The sequence below is a fragment of the Bufo bufo genome, chromosome 6 (assembly GCF_905171765.1).
Source record: "Bufo bufo chromosome 6, aBufBuf1.1, whole genome shotgun sequence".
Taxonomy (NCBI): Eukaryota; Metazoa; Chordata; class Amphibia; order Anura; family Bufonidae; genus Bufo; species Bufo bufo.
Genome location: NC_053394.1, coordinates 265,068,111 through 265,088,525, shown reverse-complemented (window position 1 = coordinate 265,088,525; position 20,415 = coordinate 265,068,111). Strand labels below are relative to the sequence as shown.

The 20,415-nt window shown below is 46.2% G+C and overlaps 1 protein-coding gene across 5 annotated transcripts in view; it reads right to left on the bottom strand.

The window, feature by feature from the left end:
• Positions 1-20,415, bottom strand: part of GBF1 (golgi brefeldin A resistant guanine nucleotide exchange factor 1) — a 191,711-nt gene that overhangs the window by 23,935 nt on the left and 147,361 nt on the right. For all 5 annotated transcript variants that reach the window (XM_040438681.1, XM_040438677.1, XM_040438679.1 and 2 more), the window contains 6 exons: positions 11,448-11,684; positions 11,068-11,161; positions 9,783-9,959; positions 8,964-9,028; positions 8,418-8,541; positions 8,143-8,214 (listed from right to left, as the gene is read on the bottom strand). In XM_040438681.1, the coding sequence (XP_040294615.1) occupies positions 8,143-8,214; positions 8,418-8,541; positions 8,964-9,028; positions 9,783-9,959; positions 11,068-11,161; positions 11,448-11,684 (769 nt within the window). The remainder of the gene's footprint in view (positions 1-8,142; positions 8,215-8,417; positions 8,542-8,963; positions 9,029-9,782; positions 9,960-11,067; positions 11,162-11,447; positions 11,685-20,415) is intronic.

Sequence of the window (20,415 nt, the reverse complement as noted above, 5' to 3'; positions counted from 1 at the left end):
CAATGAAGTTGGCTGTAATGAGTGCTCCAGATTAACAAAAGTACTTGGTATGGACTAGGATAGACTTACCATATGCTGAACATTTCCAAGCAGTGTTAATACAGAAGCTGAATTGGTATCAAAGTATTGTGGTTTGTCTAGCAACCTTCTACTGGCAAATTAGTGTGAAGCACTAAGCCGTGTTAATATGACAGATTTCCAAGCCAGCTACTAAATCTGGAACAGTTACAACTACTTTTCAACAAGAAACACTGTCAATGTCGTAGGAATTTTCCTTGTCTCACAGGAAAATATTCTTTTGGCGCTTATGATTTATCTGTATTAGTACAGTTTAGTAAAGTTGGACAAATATCTGATAAGCAGGAGGTAATTACCGCTGTGCTGCATGATCCCCAGCGGGTGTGCAGCTGCAAATGAAAGCTGCCGTTCTGTACAAATGCCTGGGGTCGGAGACAATTCATATCCGAGATATCTAGTTACTTTATTACAAAAGTTTAGTCTCCAAATGGGTCCAGAGGATCTTCAACAATGAGAAACTCTTTTTGTAGCTGAGCCATTAACCCCTTCAGTACCGGGGCAACTTTTCACCTTAAATCCCAGGCCGATATTTGCAAATCTGACATGTGTCACTTTATGTTGTAATAACTTTGGAACGCTATTACTTATCCAAGCCATTCTGAGACAGTTTTCTCGTGACACATTGTACTTCATGACAGTGGCAAATTTGAGTCAAAATATTTCATTTTTATTTATTAAAAAAATACCAAATTTACCAAAAATTTTGAAAAATTCGCAATTTTCGAAGCAAGCAAGGGTTAAAAGCCAGACACCCCGATTCTGCAGTTTACAGAAACAGCCCATATGTGGTCGTAAACTGCTGTACGGGCACACGGCAGGGCGCAGAAGGAAAGGAATGCCATATGGTTTTTGGAGGGCAAATTTCACTGGGATAATTTTAAGTTAAAAGGAGGCGGTGCAGGGAAAGGTGGAAGAAGGGGGAGGAAAGAAGGGGAGATATCTTTTTGCACCCGTTGAAAAAAGAAACACGTAATAGGCGCCAGATCCCTTAATCGTTAATCGTGATGAAGATTATATTCAAGTATTAATGGCCCTCACCCAGGTCTTTTTAAAGATGAGAGCTTAGTGCATAAATACTCCAAGGTGGATATTAGAAATGGAGATTATGAAATCAAATACACTCACTTCACAGGGGGGTAGTCACCAGGATAAACTCAAGACACCTGGGACTATTTAACCCCCCCGGCCAGGATCGCATGTAGAAATCTAAGTGACTGAACGCAGCCTACACCAAGTGGCTTCTGGTCAATCGCTTTATTGATAATAATATGTGGCTCAACACGTTTCGAGGGTCTGAAGCCCTCTTCTTCAGGAGAAATAAAGAAGCTCAATTACAACATGTAACAGAAAAAACAAAAAGACACAAACAGACATTAAAGTAAATAATATATAAATATAGGGAAAACGAGATTTTTGTATAACTTACCAGTAAAATCTCTTTCTCGCTCTTTCCTTGGGGGTCACAGAAGACCTTGGGTATAGCTCATCTCCATAGGAGGCGTGACACTAAGTGAAAGCTGTTAAGCCCCTCCTCCACAGCTATACCCTCAGCCTGGAGAGAGAGACTGCCAGTCGCGTGTCCAAGTAGTGAGAAAAGGCAAAGTCCAACAAGGAACCAACAAGCCAACTACCCAATGGGTAACAAAAAACTCGGAAACCGTACAGAGAAAAACAATGAATGGGTGGGTGCTGTGTCCCCCAAGGAAAGAGCGAGAAAGAGATTTTACTGGTAAGTTATACAAAAATCTTGTTTTCTCGCCCAGTTTCCTTGGGGGACACAGAAGACCTTGGGACGTTCAAAAGCAGTCCAAAAGGGGGAGGGACCACAGCACCAAGGCGAAGCACCCGAAGGCATCAAGGAATCGCCGCCTGCAGACCCAGGCGGGCCGAGGCAGCATCCTCCGAAGCCAGAGTATGCACCCTGTAGAACACGGTAAGGCGTGCAAGGAGACCAGTGGCCGCCTTGGCCAGATGCATGGCCGAAGCCCAATGCCTCCGGCCCAGGAGGCACCGACCGCTCTGGTGAAATAAACGGTGACCCAAAGCAGAAACCTGCCCCTGGTGCGGTAACCTCAGCAATAGCCAATCTGATAAAGCGGAGGAAAACCCCCCTGGAGTCCGTCAACCGTATGCGCGGACCTCCTGGAAACCCAAGAGACCGAACGTCGACAAGAGTCGGAGATCTCCAAGTAAAAACGGCAAGGCCCAAACAACGTCCAAAACGGTGAAGTGTTGAAGCGAAAGGCAAACACCACCTTCAGAAGGAAGAAAACGGGATGTAGAAACAGCCCTGTCCCGGGGAAAGACAGAAGGCTTGGAACAAGAAGGACAGCCATTCAGGCACCCATCAGAGACACGACGGCTACGGAAACACAACCGTACAGGACAGAAGGGGTAGAGAGAACTTCTGTAACTGCTCCAAGGAAAAGATTGGAGCGCCGAGAGCTCAGCATGTAGTTCCCAGGGCGGTACCGGAGGACAGTACAGAGGAACCAAAGAGCCACTCCGAGGAAGAAGGTCTTGACAGGCCCAGAGGGCCGGGGAACGCTGGAAGAGGAAAAACAGCGCCGACACTTGACACCTCAAGTAAAGGAGTCCCAGTCCCAGGCCCAGGCCGGACTGGAAAAAGACAGAACCATGGGGAGAGAAAGTCAGAGTGGGGAATGCACAGCTTCCCACAGAACCCCAGACAAAAAAAACCAAGTCCTACGACAGATCCTGGACGAAACACAGCCAGGAGCGAACAGTAGCGAGCCCGCTGGAGTCGCCTGGCAAGCGGGCGAAAACCCAATGTGATCAGGCGCAGACCAGTAACACGGGCAGAAGGGTCGACAAAACTGGTCCCGTCGGCACCCGAGCAACGTTGTCCCGTATCCACCCGAGTGGGGGAGCAGAAGGACAGACTGAAAGGAACCAAAGGGTCCGCCCAGCATCCGCCAGATGCCAGGACAAGACAGGCTAAAGTCCATGCTGATGTAGCCACGTTCTACAGTCCCGGTGTGGGAGATCAAAGGACAATCTGAACCGAAAGGTAGTCCCCCCTTAGTTACCGAGAAGGAAAGTCTACAGCAGGACCATTGTTTAGAATGGAAAAACGCAATCTGCACCCAGCGGGAGGACAGAATGCGGTAGACTCGGTAAATAGGCACACAGCTAATACGGCCAGTGTGAACAAGGGAGACAGTACGAGGCCAAAAGGAACACCGGAACCATCCACATGAACAACCATGCTCTCCCCAGAGGAGAGGACAGTGAAGGAACAGCCTCTGAAGTCTGGCGGGGCAGAAGCCACATCGGAGTGATCTGTACCGAGCGAGAGCCAAACGGAGCCGGCGAGATAAGGTAGTCGAGACAGAGGCCGGCATAACACCCTCCAACCGAAAGGAAGAGTGGGCAACAGGGAAGCCATAGGACAGCTCAAAAGCAGAACCCCGCTACACAGAGACGCCCGGTTCACCGCCTCGCAGAAGGCGAATACCCTGAAGAACCCAAGGTGGAGGTCCTCCGGACCTGGGTAATCGAGCACCCAAGAGAAGTTGGGTGACCTTCCCGAGAAGAGCGGCCGAACCTGGTAGCAGATCAGACTGAAGCGTAGAGGCACCAAGGGAATGACTCATACCACACTGCATCCGAAGAGGAGGAAATTGCAGTAGGCAAGGGAACCGCAGTCCCGCCAGAGCCAACAAAGAATTCGAGGGGCGCTGCAGACAACAGCACTCTCGATCATGTGACCCCTAGCGCAGGGAAGCAATGTCGCGGAAGGACGCACACATCTAGGAACCACGAACATTCCTTGGGATGAAGGGCCAACTAAATGAATGAGTACCACCCAGCTCGTGCAGCAGAGAGCAAGTAGAGCCCGTCCGGGTCAGGTGGACAGAATGAACTCCTTAGAGACGAGTGCAAGACTTGTGGCAAGCATCGTATCCCAAGAAAAAGTATGTCGCAGGAAGGAGGTGAGGCATACGTACGAGCAGCCCCGTAAGCAGTGAAAAGGCCAACCCACCTACAGGAGGAGAAGGCATATACGGCCCAAACGACGCACAAGAACGTCCGCTCACTGCAAAAAGGTTACTCAGCGAAAAGGGCCAGCCACAGAATGCCACAGCATGTATGGAATTGCAAAGTGCAACCTGAAAAGGAGTTATGCACAAGCCTAGTATGGCATGCGATAGAACGCAAGCAGTCCGCCCCAAAAGGGGGGAATGTACCTGGCAAACTGCAGTCGGCAAGAGTGCAAAGGCCGTCCCAAAAGGGAGTGATGCCTAAGGCCGTACCTACTTCAGAGAAGCAGGACATACCATATAATCCAGCAGGAAACCAGGAGGTCCACCTAGAGAAAGGGGGACATGAACAGGGTTATCTTAGCATTAAGTGAATGTGCAATAATACACCCAACACTGAACTTGCGAGAGTGCAACTACTCTGCCAATGAAGGGGGACATGTACAAGTCCAGTACAGCACATATAAGGACAGCCATGAATCTCATGAGCGTGCCAAATTCTGCCCATGGAATGAGGGGTGGTCACGCACAAGGCCAGCATCGTATCCAATGGGAGTGCAAGCGTTCCCCCCATGTTAGAGGGCCAACGTATCCGATGAGAGTGTAGCATGCTGCCCAGAAAAAAAAGGGGGGGGGTGTAATGCACATGGCCAGCATCTCATCCAGGGATAGTGCGAGCACCCCGCCATGTATGGGAGTCATACACATGGCCAGCAACGTACTGGCGGAGACAAACACAGTCAGTGAGAATGTGCGTATGTCGCCTGAGGAAAGGAGGCATGCCCATGGCTGGCAGCGAATCCAGCGAGAGTGCGTACACCGCCCACGGAAGAGGGGTCATGCATATGGCCGACAGCGGATCCAGCGAGAGTGCAAGCACCCTGCCATGTATGGGGTTCATGCACATGGCCTGCAACGTACCTGCGAGAAAACAACCACAGACAGAGGGATGTATGTATGCCGCCTGAGGGAAGGAGGCATAGCCAAGGCCGGCAGTGAATCCAATGAGAGTGCAGCATACCGCCTATGAAAGGGGGTCATGCCTATGGCCGGCAGCAAAACCAGTGAGAGTGTAGCATAGTAACATAGTACATAACATAGTACATAAGTACATCATAGTACATCCGTGAGAGTGCAGCATTCCGCCTAAGGAAGGGGGTCGTGCACATGGCCAGTACCGTATCCGGTGAGAGTGCAGTATTCCGCCTAAAAAGGGGGTCATGCACATGATCGCAACAGATCCAGTGAGAGTGTAGCGTTCTGCCTAGAGAAGGGGGTCACGCACATGGCAGACAGCGAATCCAGTGAGAGTGCTGCGTTCCGCCCATTGAAGGGGGTCACGCACGTGGCCGGCAGTGAATCCAGTGACGGTGCAGCGTTCCGCCCATTGAAGGGGGTCACGCACATGGCCGGCAGCGAATCCAGTGAGAGTGCAGTGTTCCGCCTATGGAAGGGGGTCGTGCACATGGCCAGCACCGTATCCGGTGAAGGTGCAGCATTCCGCCTAAGAAGGGGGTTATGCACATGGCCAGCCGGCAGCCAGGGAGAGTGCAGTATCCCGCCTAGGAGGGGGGGGATGCACATGGCAGGCACCTAACTGGAGAGGGTGATGAATGCTGCCTACGGAAGGGCCGCATGCACTTGGCCAGCGCCGTATCCTGGAAGACAGCAAGAAAACCGCCTAAAAGGGGAAAAAGCCCTAGCAGCGACGCAAGCTGGGAGCGCAACACCATGCCGCCTGTGGAAAGAGGGCATGCACTACTGATATGAGGCTGCAGCGTCCTGCGCAGCCCAGAAGAATTTTTATTTTATTTAAAAACACAGCCTCTCTGAGGCTAAAGGGGAGCCACCATATAGAGCACAGATTCTCTGACAGGAAAAAAAGGGGGGGGGGGGGGCAACCATACAGGCCCATTGGGAGCCGGCCTGTACCTAAAGAGTTAACAGGGATCCCGGCTGGAGGGCGGCGCTGCGATCCCCTGGGGGCGGAGGAACCCCCCGGCGGGAAGAATTCGCGTCTGGAGAAGTTCCCGCCCCCTCCAACAGAGGCCGGAATTTTGCGGCCTAGTAGGCCGTGAAGCCGGGGCCTAAATTTTTTGCGGCATCCGGCTGACCGGGGCCGCCAGGAATCGCGTACCGGAGTGGACTGCTTGTACATACCGGCCGCGGGAGCCCACCCCGCGGACCGGAGAGTCAGGGGCCCAGGTGGAGCGCCGGAATGCGGCCCAGTAGGCCCGAAGCCTCGGCCAAAATTTGCGGCGCCCGGCCGACCGGAATTCGCCGACGGCCGGCCGGGATCGCCAAATGCCGGCCACGGGAGTCCACCCCACAGGCCAAAACAGTCGGGGGCCGGGAAGGAGCGCCGGAGGTGCGGCCCAGCAGGCCGGGAAGGAGCGCCGGAGGTGCGCCCAGCAGGCCGGGAAGCCTGCAAAATTTACGCCATTGCCTTCAGGAACGGGCCCCCAGCCCAGAGCAGCGCATCGGTAAGGGGATGGGGGGACCCAGAGACCGGGTGCCCGCTGATGCGAGTGCAGCGTTCCCAGGAGGGGGCTGAACCTATGTCGCAGCATTCTGCAGCTAGCGTGGGAGCTGCGATGTCCTATGAAAGCCAGGAAGGGAGGAGAGGGAGCAGGGAGTAGATTGTCGCCCTGCAGCACCCCATAGGCCAGCCTAGGTCCAGCAGTGACAGAAGGGTCCAGAGGCCCAGTATGGGGGTCAGTCACGCAGGAGACCGGGGTGGGGGGAGGCGTGGGGGGACGTAGGGCTGGAGAAGCCTCTCTCTTACCACAGCCGTCTTCACCCTCGGTCCGTTCCAGCAGGGTCGCCCCTTCAGCTACTGGCACCGTAGTGGCAGGACGCTGGAAGAGGGACTTGGCGTGCGGGCGACCCTTGCGCTGGCGGGATGTAGGGGAGCTGGGCTGCCTTGATCCACCTTGCCTTCTGTGGGGGAGGCAGCAGTGCGGGTGACCGGCACTGGCGCAGCTCAACCCCGGGAGAAACAGAGAGGTCTAGTGCGTCTCTGTTGTCCCTGATGGTCTGGAACAAAAAGAAAAGAAAAAAGTAAAAATCTAAATTTAAACAAAGGAGAAAACAGCCCTGCAGAGCAGGGAGTGTCTTGCCTCCTTGGACACTAAGCAAAAACTGGCAGTCTCTCTCTCCAGGCTGAGGGTATAGCTGTGGAGGAGGGGCTTAACAGCTTTCACTTAGTGTCACGCCTCCTATGGAGATGAGCTATACCCAAGGTCTTCTGTGTCCCCCAAGGAAACTGGGCGAGAAAATGCAATATTGCACTCCATTAGCAATCTATAAGTTGATGTGTACTTTACAGAAACTTCTAAAAAAAAAACTTTTTGTAAGCATTTAAAAGTAAAGTGGAAAAATAGATTTAGATTTTCCACTTTACTTTTAAATGCTTACAAAAAGTTTTTTTTTTGAAGTTTCTGCTGTACGGGCACACGGCAGGGCGCAGAGGGAAAGGAACGCCATGTGGTTCTTGAAAGGCAGATTTTGCTGGATTGGTTTTTAGACACCATGTCACATTTGAAGCTCCCCTGATGCACCCTACAGTAGAAACTCCCAAAAAAATGACCTCATTTTGGAAACTACGGGATAAGGTGGCAGTTTTGTTGGTAATATTTTAGGGTACATATGATTTTTGGTTGCTCTATATGACACTTATTTTGAGGCAAGGTAACAAAAAATAGTTGTTTTGGCACAGTTTTCATTTTTTATTATTTACAATGTTCATCTGACAGGTTAGATCATGTGGTATTTTTATAGAGCAGGTTGTTACGGACGTGACAATACCAAATATGAATTTTTTTGGTTGTTTGTTTCAGTTTTACATAATAAAGCATTTCACCGATGCCGGCGCATATCAGTGACTGCCGGACCCCTGTAGCTGTACGGCGCTGGGATTTATGTCCCAGATATCTGGTATCCTATGGGTTAAACACGCCCCGGCAAAGAATTGGGTATAAAACAAGCCCCAAAAATATGTGCAACTAGACCTAGCATGTCATTAACACTGCTGAGAAGTAGGGAATCTTAATTTATTTACCTTCATAAGCTCCTGCAGAGACTCTAATTGGAGGAACTTGCTCTCAGTGATCAGTTTTTCTGGATCACACAGCTACAATGAAAAAAAAAAAAAAAGCAATTTGTGTAAGCAACAGTATAAAAAAAAAAAAAAAGAAGATTATATGGGGGGGGGGGGGGGGAATAAAAGGCAACAGTTTCCAATTCTTTATAAATTGAAAGGCTGTATTGCCAAAAGGGCATGAATAAGCAAACCTATGACGTAGGGGTAGAACCCCCTCAATTACCGCTACTTACCTTAATACACTCTAAAGCCATCTTCTTTGCTTCCTGGTTTTCAGTAGAAGGCCCTCTTAGACTGGACTGCTCTGTGCCACTGAGGGTCAGCCAGCTGACAAAACTCAAGACTGTAGATTCCCCACTTAAGGGGGGAAAAAAATAAAATAAAAAGGTAATTAAGGTCTGCCTTATGCTTCTAAACTGGGCAACCATTGTACATATGCCCTAACAGAGGGCTGGAGACACATTTTCCAGAGTTCAGAGCTACTGCTCTGTAACTCTGGTTGACGGGCCATGTTCTACACGGTCAGGTATTTACTTGAGGGGCAGACTGCAGCATCACCCTCTAATATCTGGCAGGGGTATAGGCAGCAGTCTAGCAGCTTGATTTTGACAAGGGATCGTACACTGTTTTCCTACAGAAGCAGCACTAGGAAGTGTGCAAGATTTACAGAAAGTTGCACTATATAGAAAAAGACATGATATACAGAATATTCCACATCTTGTTTTGTACAAAATGATACAAAGAGCCCTTCACAATTGTTTTTATGAAATTTCACATACCGGTTTGCAGGAATTTCCTCCCGCTGAAGGGAAATCTTTCCATTGGGGTCAACAAAGTCTTCAGCCTGAAATGTAAGTTGAAAATTGAGCACACAGTAGTATTGTAATAAAATCATATAAAGAAATGGTGTATTTCTCAATTTTTATTTTTTTTAAATTGCTTTATGCATCATTAATGTCATTATTTTACAGTATAAAACTGTCCTCTCCCTTTGTCACAACCACAACTCCACATGAACTGTAGTGGCTTTTGTCAATCCCAAAGTTAGTTAAAGGGAATGTGTCATCAAAAAATGACCTATTGTTTAAATAATGTTTTCATGTTAACATTTTAAATAATTTTTGGTGATGTTATTTTTAACTTACTTTTACTTGGTCTGTACATATCACTTTACTGCAGTTACCTGCTTATCATTACAAGCAGGATTAGAAAGAAAGATATCACCTCTATGTATAGCTAACACAGGATTCACTGTGCACAATAGGAGATATCACAGCTTATCTACTCCCTCTTGACTTCTGCACAGGTCACAGAAGTAAATGAGGTCCCATCCTGACCATTGCGTCTGTGGCCAATCTAGCTGCTGTAAAGCAAATCTCTAAATGGTCAAGCAAGATGGCAGCCCCAATAATCATGTCAAGGAAATGAAATAAAAAAATATGTAATAATAAAAAATAAAAAAATGAAAAAAAAAAAAAAAAAAAGGTTACGTGTTGCTATCTGGTTTTAACTGGCATGAAAAATAATTTGGCGACACATTTCCTGTAAAGATACACTCCTGTGAAAATTGCGCTAGCACATGAATACAAACTGCTCACCTCCACCATGGCCTTAGGCAACAGCTCAGCCCGGAACAACTGCAACATTGAGTCCATTATGTTTTTCCAGCCCTCACGTAGAATATCTCCATGCCGATAGGCAAGGTGAAAAACAGTCTTGGCCGCAATCTGAGCCTTAGGGTTGCTACCAAAAACAGTGGGAAGATTCTCTACAGCCTGAAAAAAAAAAGGACTAATGAGTCAAATAAATGAAAAGTTAATTATAAAGTTCTATTGTACAGAACAAAACAACCATGTTCTATAGTACTGCAATGCTGAGAAAACAATATACTGTGGTACTATTAATATGATCCATATTTAGAAACACAAATACTCTCCCCCCCCTGTATATAATGTTCATGGGAGCCATTCTGCAAACCAACCAGGCCTTACCTTTTACCGTCTAATATTTATTTACAGGACCTGAAAACTCAAGGGCTTGGTTACAACCACCTCAAGTATCTTCCATATTCTTCTTTAATGCACTACTCCTGACATTTTTGCATAATTTCTAAAGGGTTTGAGCAAATATTTTAAAATATTCCCCAAAGTATAAGGGGTAGGTATCTGACCGGTGGGGGTCCAGTTGTATCACAGATTTCAAGAATGGGGTCTTATGTTCTTGGATATAAATGGAATAGCAGGTCATGCATGTCTGCTTCTGCTCTATTCATTCTCTATGATACTGCTAGAAATAGCCAAGCACTGTACTTGGCTACTTCTGGCAATCTCTGGAAGACTCCATTCCTCAGATGGACATGCATAACCTGCCACTCCATTCAAAGAAGGGCACAGGACATCCATTCTTGTGATCAGTGGTGGCTTTGCATCATCTGCCGTCCAAATCTTACTTTCTTAGCATGTCTAACATCAACTTAATGACATCAGTCATCAGTTCGGATCCGACCAAGGACAACATCTGCATGGAGTTTGTATGTTCTCCCCGTGTTTGCGTGGGTTTCCTCCGGGTGCTCCGGTTTCCTCCCACACTCCAAAGACATACTGATAGGGACCTTAGATTGTGAGCCCCATTGGGGACAGTTGGATGAAAATGTCTGTAAAGCGCTGCGGAATATAGTAGCGCTATATAAGTGCATAAAATAAATAAATAAAATCAGTCATTGACTAAATACTGTAGAAGTGACAATCAATAAGGCGACACATCATGTTTACATTAGAAAAATGCCAATATCTTTTTGTTTTTTGGCTATTTTTCAGTTGTTACAGAGGATGATGTAAAGTGCATTTGTGATCTCATCACAAATCTCAAAGACTAAGATCTTACCTCACTACTAAGAGTTGTAAACTTGCAGAGAGAGATGATCAGATTGTCAAAAACATCACTCAGCCCATAGTGTGCAGATATCATGGCACATTTCCTAAACGGTTAGAGAAAGGAATTTAGTGCACAAAACATAGGCAAACTTAAAAAGTCAGCTTCCAATCCTCAGAACTCACGCATGTCAGATGTTAGGCTAATGTAAGCAAATCAAGCTAAACCCTTCTCCAACTGCACCATTCTGTGAGAGAGAGCTAAAGCGTGAATGCAGGGAGTAGGAAAATGTATGAGAGGTGAAGCTCTTAGTGATGCTACAGAAGGGGCATCGTTTTGGCTACTTTTGCTGTTAAGCCCAGTTACATGCCGCCATTTTGCCAAGTTATTACCTGAATCCAGATATGGCTTTTTGAATGATGGTCTCCTCCATGCTCTTGTCAAACACATATGACAAGGCAGCAATAGTTGGTCCCCAGGTCATAGTGAATAGATCATGGTCATAGCTTCCAGGTGTTACATGCAGGAAGACGCCTTCTGGTGTTGCTCCTCTATGCAGTAGCACATTCCACATATAATTTTCCTTGACAAGACCTGTTTGCTCCTCAGGCATTACTATTTCATCGTTCCTGAAGAAAGAAGGCAACATATAGGCTTAGGGATTCATTTAAACCTTGGCATTCAGGTTAAAAGGGTTTTCTGGCTTTACAATATGATTGGCTTACCCTTAGGATAGGCCATCAACATCAGACTGGCGAGGGTCCGACTACACTGCCATGGCCCAATCAAACAGTGGGGGTGCTAGGAGTGGACCCCCACCACCTGTTTATCTGAGGATAAGCGATCAATATTGTGCACTTATAAAACCCCTTTAATATGAAGACACCACTTGTAAACATAGGGTATCAGTTATTCTCTTGTGTCAAGCCTTAATATGCTACTTAACCGCTTCTTCATTGAATTGAACATATGGGTCTGGTCGTACAAAAGGTAGAATATGCAGCGATTTTCCTGGCAGGGACCAAAGGTCAGCGTTCAGTCTGGGTCATGTCCATCCAAAACTGACGGCACCCGGATGGAAATATTAAAGGAATTTGTAATGTAGATGGGCACTCATACACTTGGAATCACATTGGGATATTCTTTTAAAACTAAGAATGGTGATCCAGTATAATCACTTCTGTGGCTATATGCAGCATGGTGCTGGAGGCTGATAACTTAGATGATGTAGTGTGATGATGTCAGTTGGCCACTCAGGAATAATACGGGATCAGCATGTTATCTCTCATACATTACACAATGGATCATCAAATAGTGATCAGAGGTATAGGTCAAGCCAGTTGTAAGAGGATACGGTATGCTGTTTCTGAGCAGTCTATGTTCCGCGTCTCCAGTGTCCTGATAGACAGAGCTATGAGTTCCGGAGTACAGGCAGCGTGTACTCGGCGTCCTATGTGTCCCGGGTCTTTCAGGCGCTACTGGTGAAGAGCAAATGGTTATTGCCTCTTTCTGGATCCAATAAATATCGCCCGAAGCTGAATGCCTTATCTCATCTGTATTTTCAATGAAGCACTTCACTGATCTTTAAGTGTAGGGTTATGTATCATATTAATTATCATCATCAATGATGTTCATAACTCCTGTATTGAATTTGCAAGTGTAAAACATGCCAGATGCGTTTCGAGTATCTCCTTACTCCATCAGTGGCTACACTTGCTACAGAATGGCTGCCAAATTTATACCTTTAGATCTCAGGATAGATGGAAGAATAGGGCCGGATTCAGAAGTACAAAAATCGCATATCAGAGTCCATTGCGGTTCCTGTGCGGTTTTTTAGATACTAATGCGTTTTTTGGTAGTTTCTAGACCAACTATAGCATCATTCTAATAGATTATTAGAATGATAGATGTATTCACTAAAATATATTTTGCTTTACTTAAAAAACCATCAAAAGATACACGTTATGTCAACAGTAAAAATATAAACATATGGCAATATAAAAATATATTTCAAACTTATGCCTTCTATATACAAAACTGAAGTGAGATATATAAAATATATAGCTAATTTATCAATTTTGAAAAAAAGAGGATAAATATTCATAGTATTATATTTCCATTCTTCTAGGGGAGTTCTATATACATATGGCCGAAAAATTGGATGTATTCGGGATATGGCTCTTCCTCACAGCGTTCCGTATATTCGGTAGAAGTGTAGGAAATGGGGGCCCTCCACCAAGGAGGGATCACAGTGCTGGTAAACAGCCTGACTCCGATCCCTCGTCGGTAAGGGGGCACCCGCTCAATCGATCAAAGGAAACCAAAAATTTCGAGTTCAGCGTTCAGTCCATCAGGTAAAAAAGACTGCCAAAATCGAAGATCCGTCTGGATTCCGCTCTTGACATTCTTGCGATATGGTCTCCCCCCCCCCTCCAATGCCATTCTATTTGTTCTAATGCAGCAAAGGTGAGTCCCTTAGGATCTTTATTATGAACTAGATATACAAAATCTCACACCCGCGCTACCGTTATTTCAATCTCGCACTCCCTAGGGTGACAACCCGGGGGAAAGCTGCTGTCCGCGATGCTTCTGGCTCAACTTCAAAAGCGTGCGACACCCCGGGCCGGCGGCGAACGCTGGAGTAAAGGAACCTGCAGGTACGATGTTAGGGAACTTGTGCGTGTGACGTCGCCGCAATGCTACGGGAGCCTCCAACGCGTTTCAGAACCTCTAGGTTCCCTGACAAAGGAACCCGGAGGTTCTGAAACGCGTTGAAGGTTTTGTGTTCCTTGGAGGCACCAGTAGCATTGCGGAGATCTCACATGCACAAGTTCCCTAACATCGTACCTGCAGGTTCCTTTATTATGAACTAATTTAAAGTGTCTGGATAGGGCATGTTTCTCATATCCATTCTTGATATTTGTTAGATGCTCTGCTATTCTAACTTTGAGGGATCTTTTGGTCCTTCCAATATATTGTTTGGAACACAGACATTGAATGATATATATAACGTTGGAGGAATTACATGTTAAAAAAATTTTTATTTCGAAAGTGAAAGTTATGTGTCGAATTAAACAGTTTCTACAGCTTTCACATCTATAGAAACACGTCTGTATGGATTGGTTATTCTTTTTAGGATGTTTAATTGAGGGAGCCATCTTTAGTCCCAAATTTGGGGCCTTCGTGTACACAATTTGCAGTAAGTCAGGTATTGTAGGTCCTATTAATTTGGGCTTTTTGAATGTAATGCCAATGTTTTTTTATGATGCATTTAATGGTCTTGAATTGCACATTATAAGGCAAAATTATACGAAGTGTCTCTTTTTCTTGTTTCTTCTTAAAGGGAACCTGTCATGTGGATATTTGATTATAATCTAACTAATTATATACAATCATTAACTACTAAAAAGTGCATTAGATGTATTCACTTACTGGTGTGACAGATGGTTACCTTATAATATACACACAAAGATGCCACATGCCGCATGCTAATGAGCTGATTTGAGTCCAGCGCGATGTCATTGAGTCCAGCGTATATTTAATTCAGAGCTATAGCCACTCCCCTGCCCACCTGCTGCTGATTCATATGGAAAAAAACTGTCAATCTGCAGCCGGTAGGCGGGGAGAGTCAGGAGCTCATAAATATTCATGACTCATCATTATCAGCTGGAGCTTTCCAATACAAGATGTTGGCAGATTGACTGGGTCAATTAAAGAAAGTGACCCAGCATTTTGCTAAGAGAATCAGTCACTTATTTATGTTGGGACACCATAAAACTGGTGACAGGTTCCCTTTAAGTATATCTAAATTTGTTGCAAAAAATGAGATTTTTGTTAACTCACCTGTAAAATCTCTTTCTCGCTTGATTCATTGGGGGACACAGGACCGTGGGTATAGCTTGCTGCTGCCACAAGGAGGAGACACTAGGCTGAAAACTGTTAGCTCCTCCCCTGCAGGCTATACCCCCTCCAGCCTGGAGAGAGCATTTCAGTTTGTGCTCCAGCAGTAGGAGAGACCAAAATAAAGTGAAAATCAACAGAAAACTGTACACTGTCATGAGACCGAACCAAACACAAGGTCCCAACAGGCAAAACAGGAACCCCACTTGCCTCACAATAGTATGTGGGTGGATGCTGTGTCCCCCAATGAATCAAGCGAGAAAGAGATTTTACAGGTGAGTTCACAAAAATCTCATTTTCTCGCTCATATCATTGGGGGACACAGGACCGTGGGACGTCCTAAAGCAGTCCCCGGGGAGGGAAACAAAATTCTCCCAAACCAACTCTCTATGGAAGTCACTGAACTGCGGCCTGCAGAACCCTGCGGCCAAGAGAAACATCTGCCGAGGCCAATGAATGCACCCGGTAAAATTTAGTAAAGGTGTGTAGAGAGGACCAAGTCGCTGCTTTACACAACTGAGACGCAGAAGCGTGATGGAGGTGTGCCCAAGAAGCCCCGACCGCTCTAGTAGAGTGATCCGTGATCCCGGGTAGAGGAACCTTGTCCCTGGAACGATAGGCCTCGGCAATGGCCGAGCGAATCCACCGAGCAATAGTCACCTTTGAAGCCGCCAAACCTTTACGAGGGCCTTCCGAGATAACGAACAGAGTGTCAGTGCGTCTAAAGGGGGCCACCACCGACAGATAGATCTTCAAGGCCCGTACTACATCCAGACGATGAAGGGAGACCTCCCGCGGATGAGAAGGCTGAGGGCAAAACAATGTCCTCATTCACGTGAAAGGCAGAAACAACCTTTGGTAAAAAAGATGGCACTGGACGAAGAACAACCATACCTTGGTGAAACACCAAAAAGGGTTCCTTGTAGGAGAGAGCTGCCAGTTCCGAAACCCGTCGAATAGAGGTAATGGCCACTAAAAAGGCCACTTTCCAGGAAAGTAGACAGACGGAAACTTCACTCAGAGGTTCGAACGGCGCTGTCTGGAGTGCACCGAGAACCAGGTTTAGGTCCCAAGAATGTAATGGGGGCCGATATGGGGGAACGGTGTGAGCTACTCCTTGCAAGAAAGTCTTGACCAGACTTAGGACGGCTAGAGTACGTTGGAAAAAAATGGACAGGGCCGACACCTGCCCTTTGAGGGAACTGAGAGCCATGCCCAGGTCCAATCCTGACTGAAGGAACGCTAGAACCGTCGGAAGGGAAAAACGCCTGGGAGGAAGAGCTCATTCCTCGCAGAAACGCAAAAAGGATTTCAAGGTCCGGTAGTAAATCCTAGAAGAGGAAGGTTTCCTGGCCTTAATCATGGTTCGAAAGACCGCATCAGAAAAACCTCTGCGTTTCAACAGCCACACCGTTAAACGTAGCGTATATAAACTCTGATGGGAGAGTAGATCGGTTCTGATTGGCAGAGGCCACGGAGCATCTCCTAGCAGAAAAATGAGTTCTGAGTACCAAGCTCGTCGAGGCCAGTCTGGGGGCGATCAGGATCGTCTTGATGCCTTCCTTCCTGATTCTGCATAGGATCCGAGGTAGAAGTGGTAACACGTAAAGAAACGCGAAGCTGTCCCAAGGCGACACGAGAGCGTCCACGCCGTGTGCTGTTGGATTCCTTGCGCGAGAGAGGAAGCACGGGAGCTTGTGATTGAACCTGGACGCCATCAAGTCCACTTCCGGACGTCCCCACCTGAGACAGATGGCCTCAAACACCTCCGGATGGAGGGACCACTCCCCCGGGTCCACTGTTGTCCGGCTGAGAAAGTCTGCCGTCCAGTTGTCCACTCCCGGGATGAAGACTGCCGAAATCCTCGGAACATGGGACTCCGCCCACTGCAAAATCTGCGCAGACTCCTGCTCACCGGAAGGCTGTGAGTCCCAACTTGGTGGTTGATGTAGGCCACAGCTGTGGCATTGTCCGACTGCACCCTGATCGGACGACCCTGCAGAAGTGGAGTCCAATGGACAAGGGAGAGATAAATGGCCCAGAGTTCCAGTATGTTGATGGGAAGTTTGGACTCCGATGGAGACCAAACACCCTGGACCGTCCGTGTGGCGAGAACTCCCCCCTAACCGCGAAGGCTGGTGTCTGTTGTAATGATCGTCAATATCACCGGAAAGAAGGATTTCCCCGCCAACAGATGCACAAACTCTGTCCACCAACCGAGGGCTGTACAATGGACTCTGATATGCGATTTTTGTACTTCTGAATCCGGCCCTATTCTTCCATCTATCCTGAGATCTAAAGGTATAAATCCGGCAGCCATTCTGTAGCAAGTGTAGCAATTGATGGAGTAAGGAGATACTCGGAACGTGTCTGGCGTGTTTTACACTTGCAAATTCGATACAGGAGTTATGAACATCATTGATGATGATAATTAATATGATACATAACCCTACACTTAAAGATCAGTGAAGCGCTTCATTGAAAATACAGATGAGATAAGGCATGCAGCTTCGGGCGATATTTATTGGATTCAGAAAGAGGCGATAACCATTTGCTCTTCACCACTAGCGCCTGAAAGACTTGGGACACGTGGGACGCCGAGTACACGCTGCCTATACTCCGGAACTCATAGCTCTGTCTGTTAGGACACTGGAGGCACGGAACATAGACTGCTCAGAAACAGCATACCGTATCATCTTACAACTGATCGGGACTGTTGAGCCGCCGAGTACACATTGCAACTAACTTCGTTAGGGTACTTTCACACTAGCGTTTTTTCTTTTCCGGCATAGAGTTCCATCCTAGGGGCTCTATAGCGGAAAAGAACTGATCAGTTTAATCCTGATGCATTTTAAATTGGGGAGAAATCTGTTCAGGATGCATCTGGATGTCTTCAGTTCAGTCTTTTTGACTGTTCAGGACGGAGATAATACCGCAGCATGCTGCGGTTTTATCTTCGGCCCAAAAAAACTGAACACTTGCCTGAATGCCGGATCTGGCATTCAAAATACCGCAAAGCCGGATCCGTCATTCCAGTCTGCGCATGCGCAGACCGGTAAAAATGTGAAGCAAATACATAATGAATCCGTTTCTCCAGATGACAAACTTGCAATGCATTTGTAAGACAGATCTGCATCCGTCTACAAATGCTTTCTGTTTGGATGCAGATTGCCAGATCACTCTGCCGCAAGTGTGACAGTACCTTAAGAAACTGTTAAATCCTTAGTTTCTAACATCTATACTATATCAATGGAGGTAAGCTTGGCAGCCTAACCACCACGTGGGATGCCACAAATGAATGAAAACAGTGAGCATAATATATGTAAAACAATAGGGCACTACAAATAGCCCTCATGAGCAAATAAACAAAACTGTTGAAATATAATAGAGTCCTCTCTGGAATATACATTAATACCAACATCCTTTCTCTGGAATACATAATTATAATAACGCTATTAGAATATGGGCATATGATAACTGCCATACTGCCAATATTAACCACACTATATTGCGGACATCAAATGACTTACATACTAATCAGCAACATCAGATATTCGGATTCTAAAGCGGGTGTTTCCTATAGATCTTATTGATATCACCTTCATCTGTTTCTACATTTTGGTTTGAGATGAGGAACAAGTGACATTAACATCCACCTTTTGGCTTTACCTATTCTTCTGATCACTATTTGATGGTCCATTGTGTAACGTATAAGGGATAACATGCTGATCCCGTATACTACCTGAGTGGCCAACTGACATCATTACACTACATCATCTAAGTTATCAGCCTCCAGCACCATGCTGCATATAGCCACAGAAGTGATTATACTGGATCACCATTCTTAGTGTTCATGTCTGTTTTGTATTTTAATTTTTGCAATTTTTTTTTATATTTTTCTTACCAATTTATTGACTATTGTATTCAGCATGTAATACATTTTAAAAAGAATATCTCTATGTGATTCCAAGTGTATGAGTGACCATCTACATTACAAATTCCTTTAATACTATTCTTGATTAGGGTGCATCAATAGTTTGGAGCACCATCCCATCCTCAGTAAGAGGTGAAATCAGCCTTGGGCCATGTTCAGGTTCCATTTGTAGCAGATTTAGCCCCCAGCAGAGTGGAATACACTATATGTGAATGTAGCTTTCAAAACCCACTGTGTATGAAACCCCCCCCCCCCCCCCCGATGCTGCCACCCTGCCAGTTTTTTTTTAAATATCGCTCCTACGCCCCGCTGGTGAGAAGATGAGCTTTTTTTTTTCTCCCTTGACACTCTCCACTGTGATTGGATCGCGGCACAGCCAGGGAGAAAGACGCCCATTTAGAAACCCTGGCGTCTCCTCCTCCCTGTACTGATGCTCAGTATTCACATACTGAGTGGGAAAACTACAGGGGGCACAGCGGGGGGCACAGCGGGGCGTACTAGCGATCTTTTTAAAAAAACAGGTAGGGTGGCAGCATTAGCAGGGGGTACCCCGCAAGTAAAGGTATTTATCTAGAATAAAAAAAAAAAAAACATGAAAGGTCCTCTTTAAGTTTTCAGCTACAATAAATCAATGGTCTATCTATAAAATATTCCCTACATTTCAAGTAGTCTCCAAGGAACAAAGGAAGTTTATTTCTGAACTTCCAGGGAGACATCCAAGCTTTCAGCCTCCCAACCCAGTCCCTACCTCTCCCCCAAACAGAGGTGAAGGGATTCTGGGCTAAGGAGCAGCCAAATCCAGAACCGGCAAGGCGGCGCTTGTACAGGCTGCGGATTCTCTTTTCATTTTTAATGTATTTAGAAATTGTATATATAAATTTATACGTTTTTGTAAATTGTATACAATTTAATCAGTTTCTATGAGGAGGTAAGTTCTAGACTTGACAGCGGCGAATCAATGGATGTCGTATATCTGGACTTCTCCAAAGCATTTGACACTGTACCGCATAAAAGGTTAGTATATAAAATGCGAATGCTCGGACTGGGAGAAAACGTCTGTAAGTGGGTAAGTAACTGGCTCAATGATAGAAAACAGAGGGTGGTTATTAACGGTACACACTCAGATTGGGTCACTGTCACTAGTGGGGTACCTCAGGGGTCAGTATTGGGCCCTATTCTCTTCAATATATTTATTAATGATCTTGTAGAAGGCTTGCATAGTAAAATATCAATTTTCGCAGATGACACTAAACTGTGTAAAGTAATTTACACTGAAGAGGACAGTATACTACTACAGAGGGATCTGGATAGATTGGAGGCTTGGACAGAGAAGTGGCAGATGAGGTTTAACACTGACAAATGTAAAGTTATACACATGGGTAGGAATAATGCAAGTCACCCGTACATACTAAATGGTAAAACACTCGGTAACACTGACATGGAAAAGGATCTAGGAATTTTAATAAACAGCAAACTAAGCTGCAAAAACCAGTGTCAGGCAGCTGCTGCCAAGGCCAATAACATAA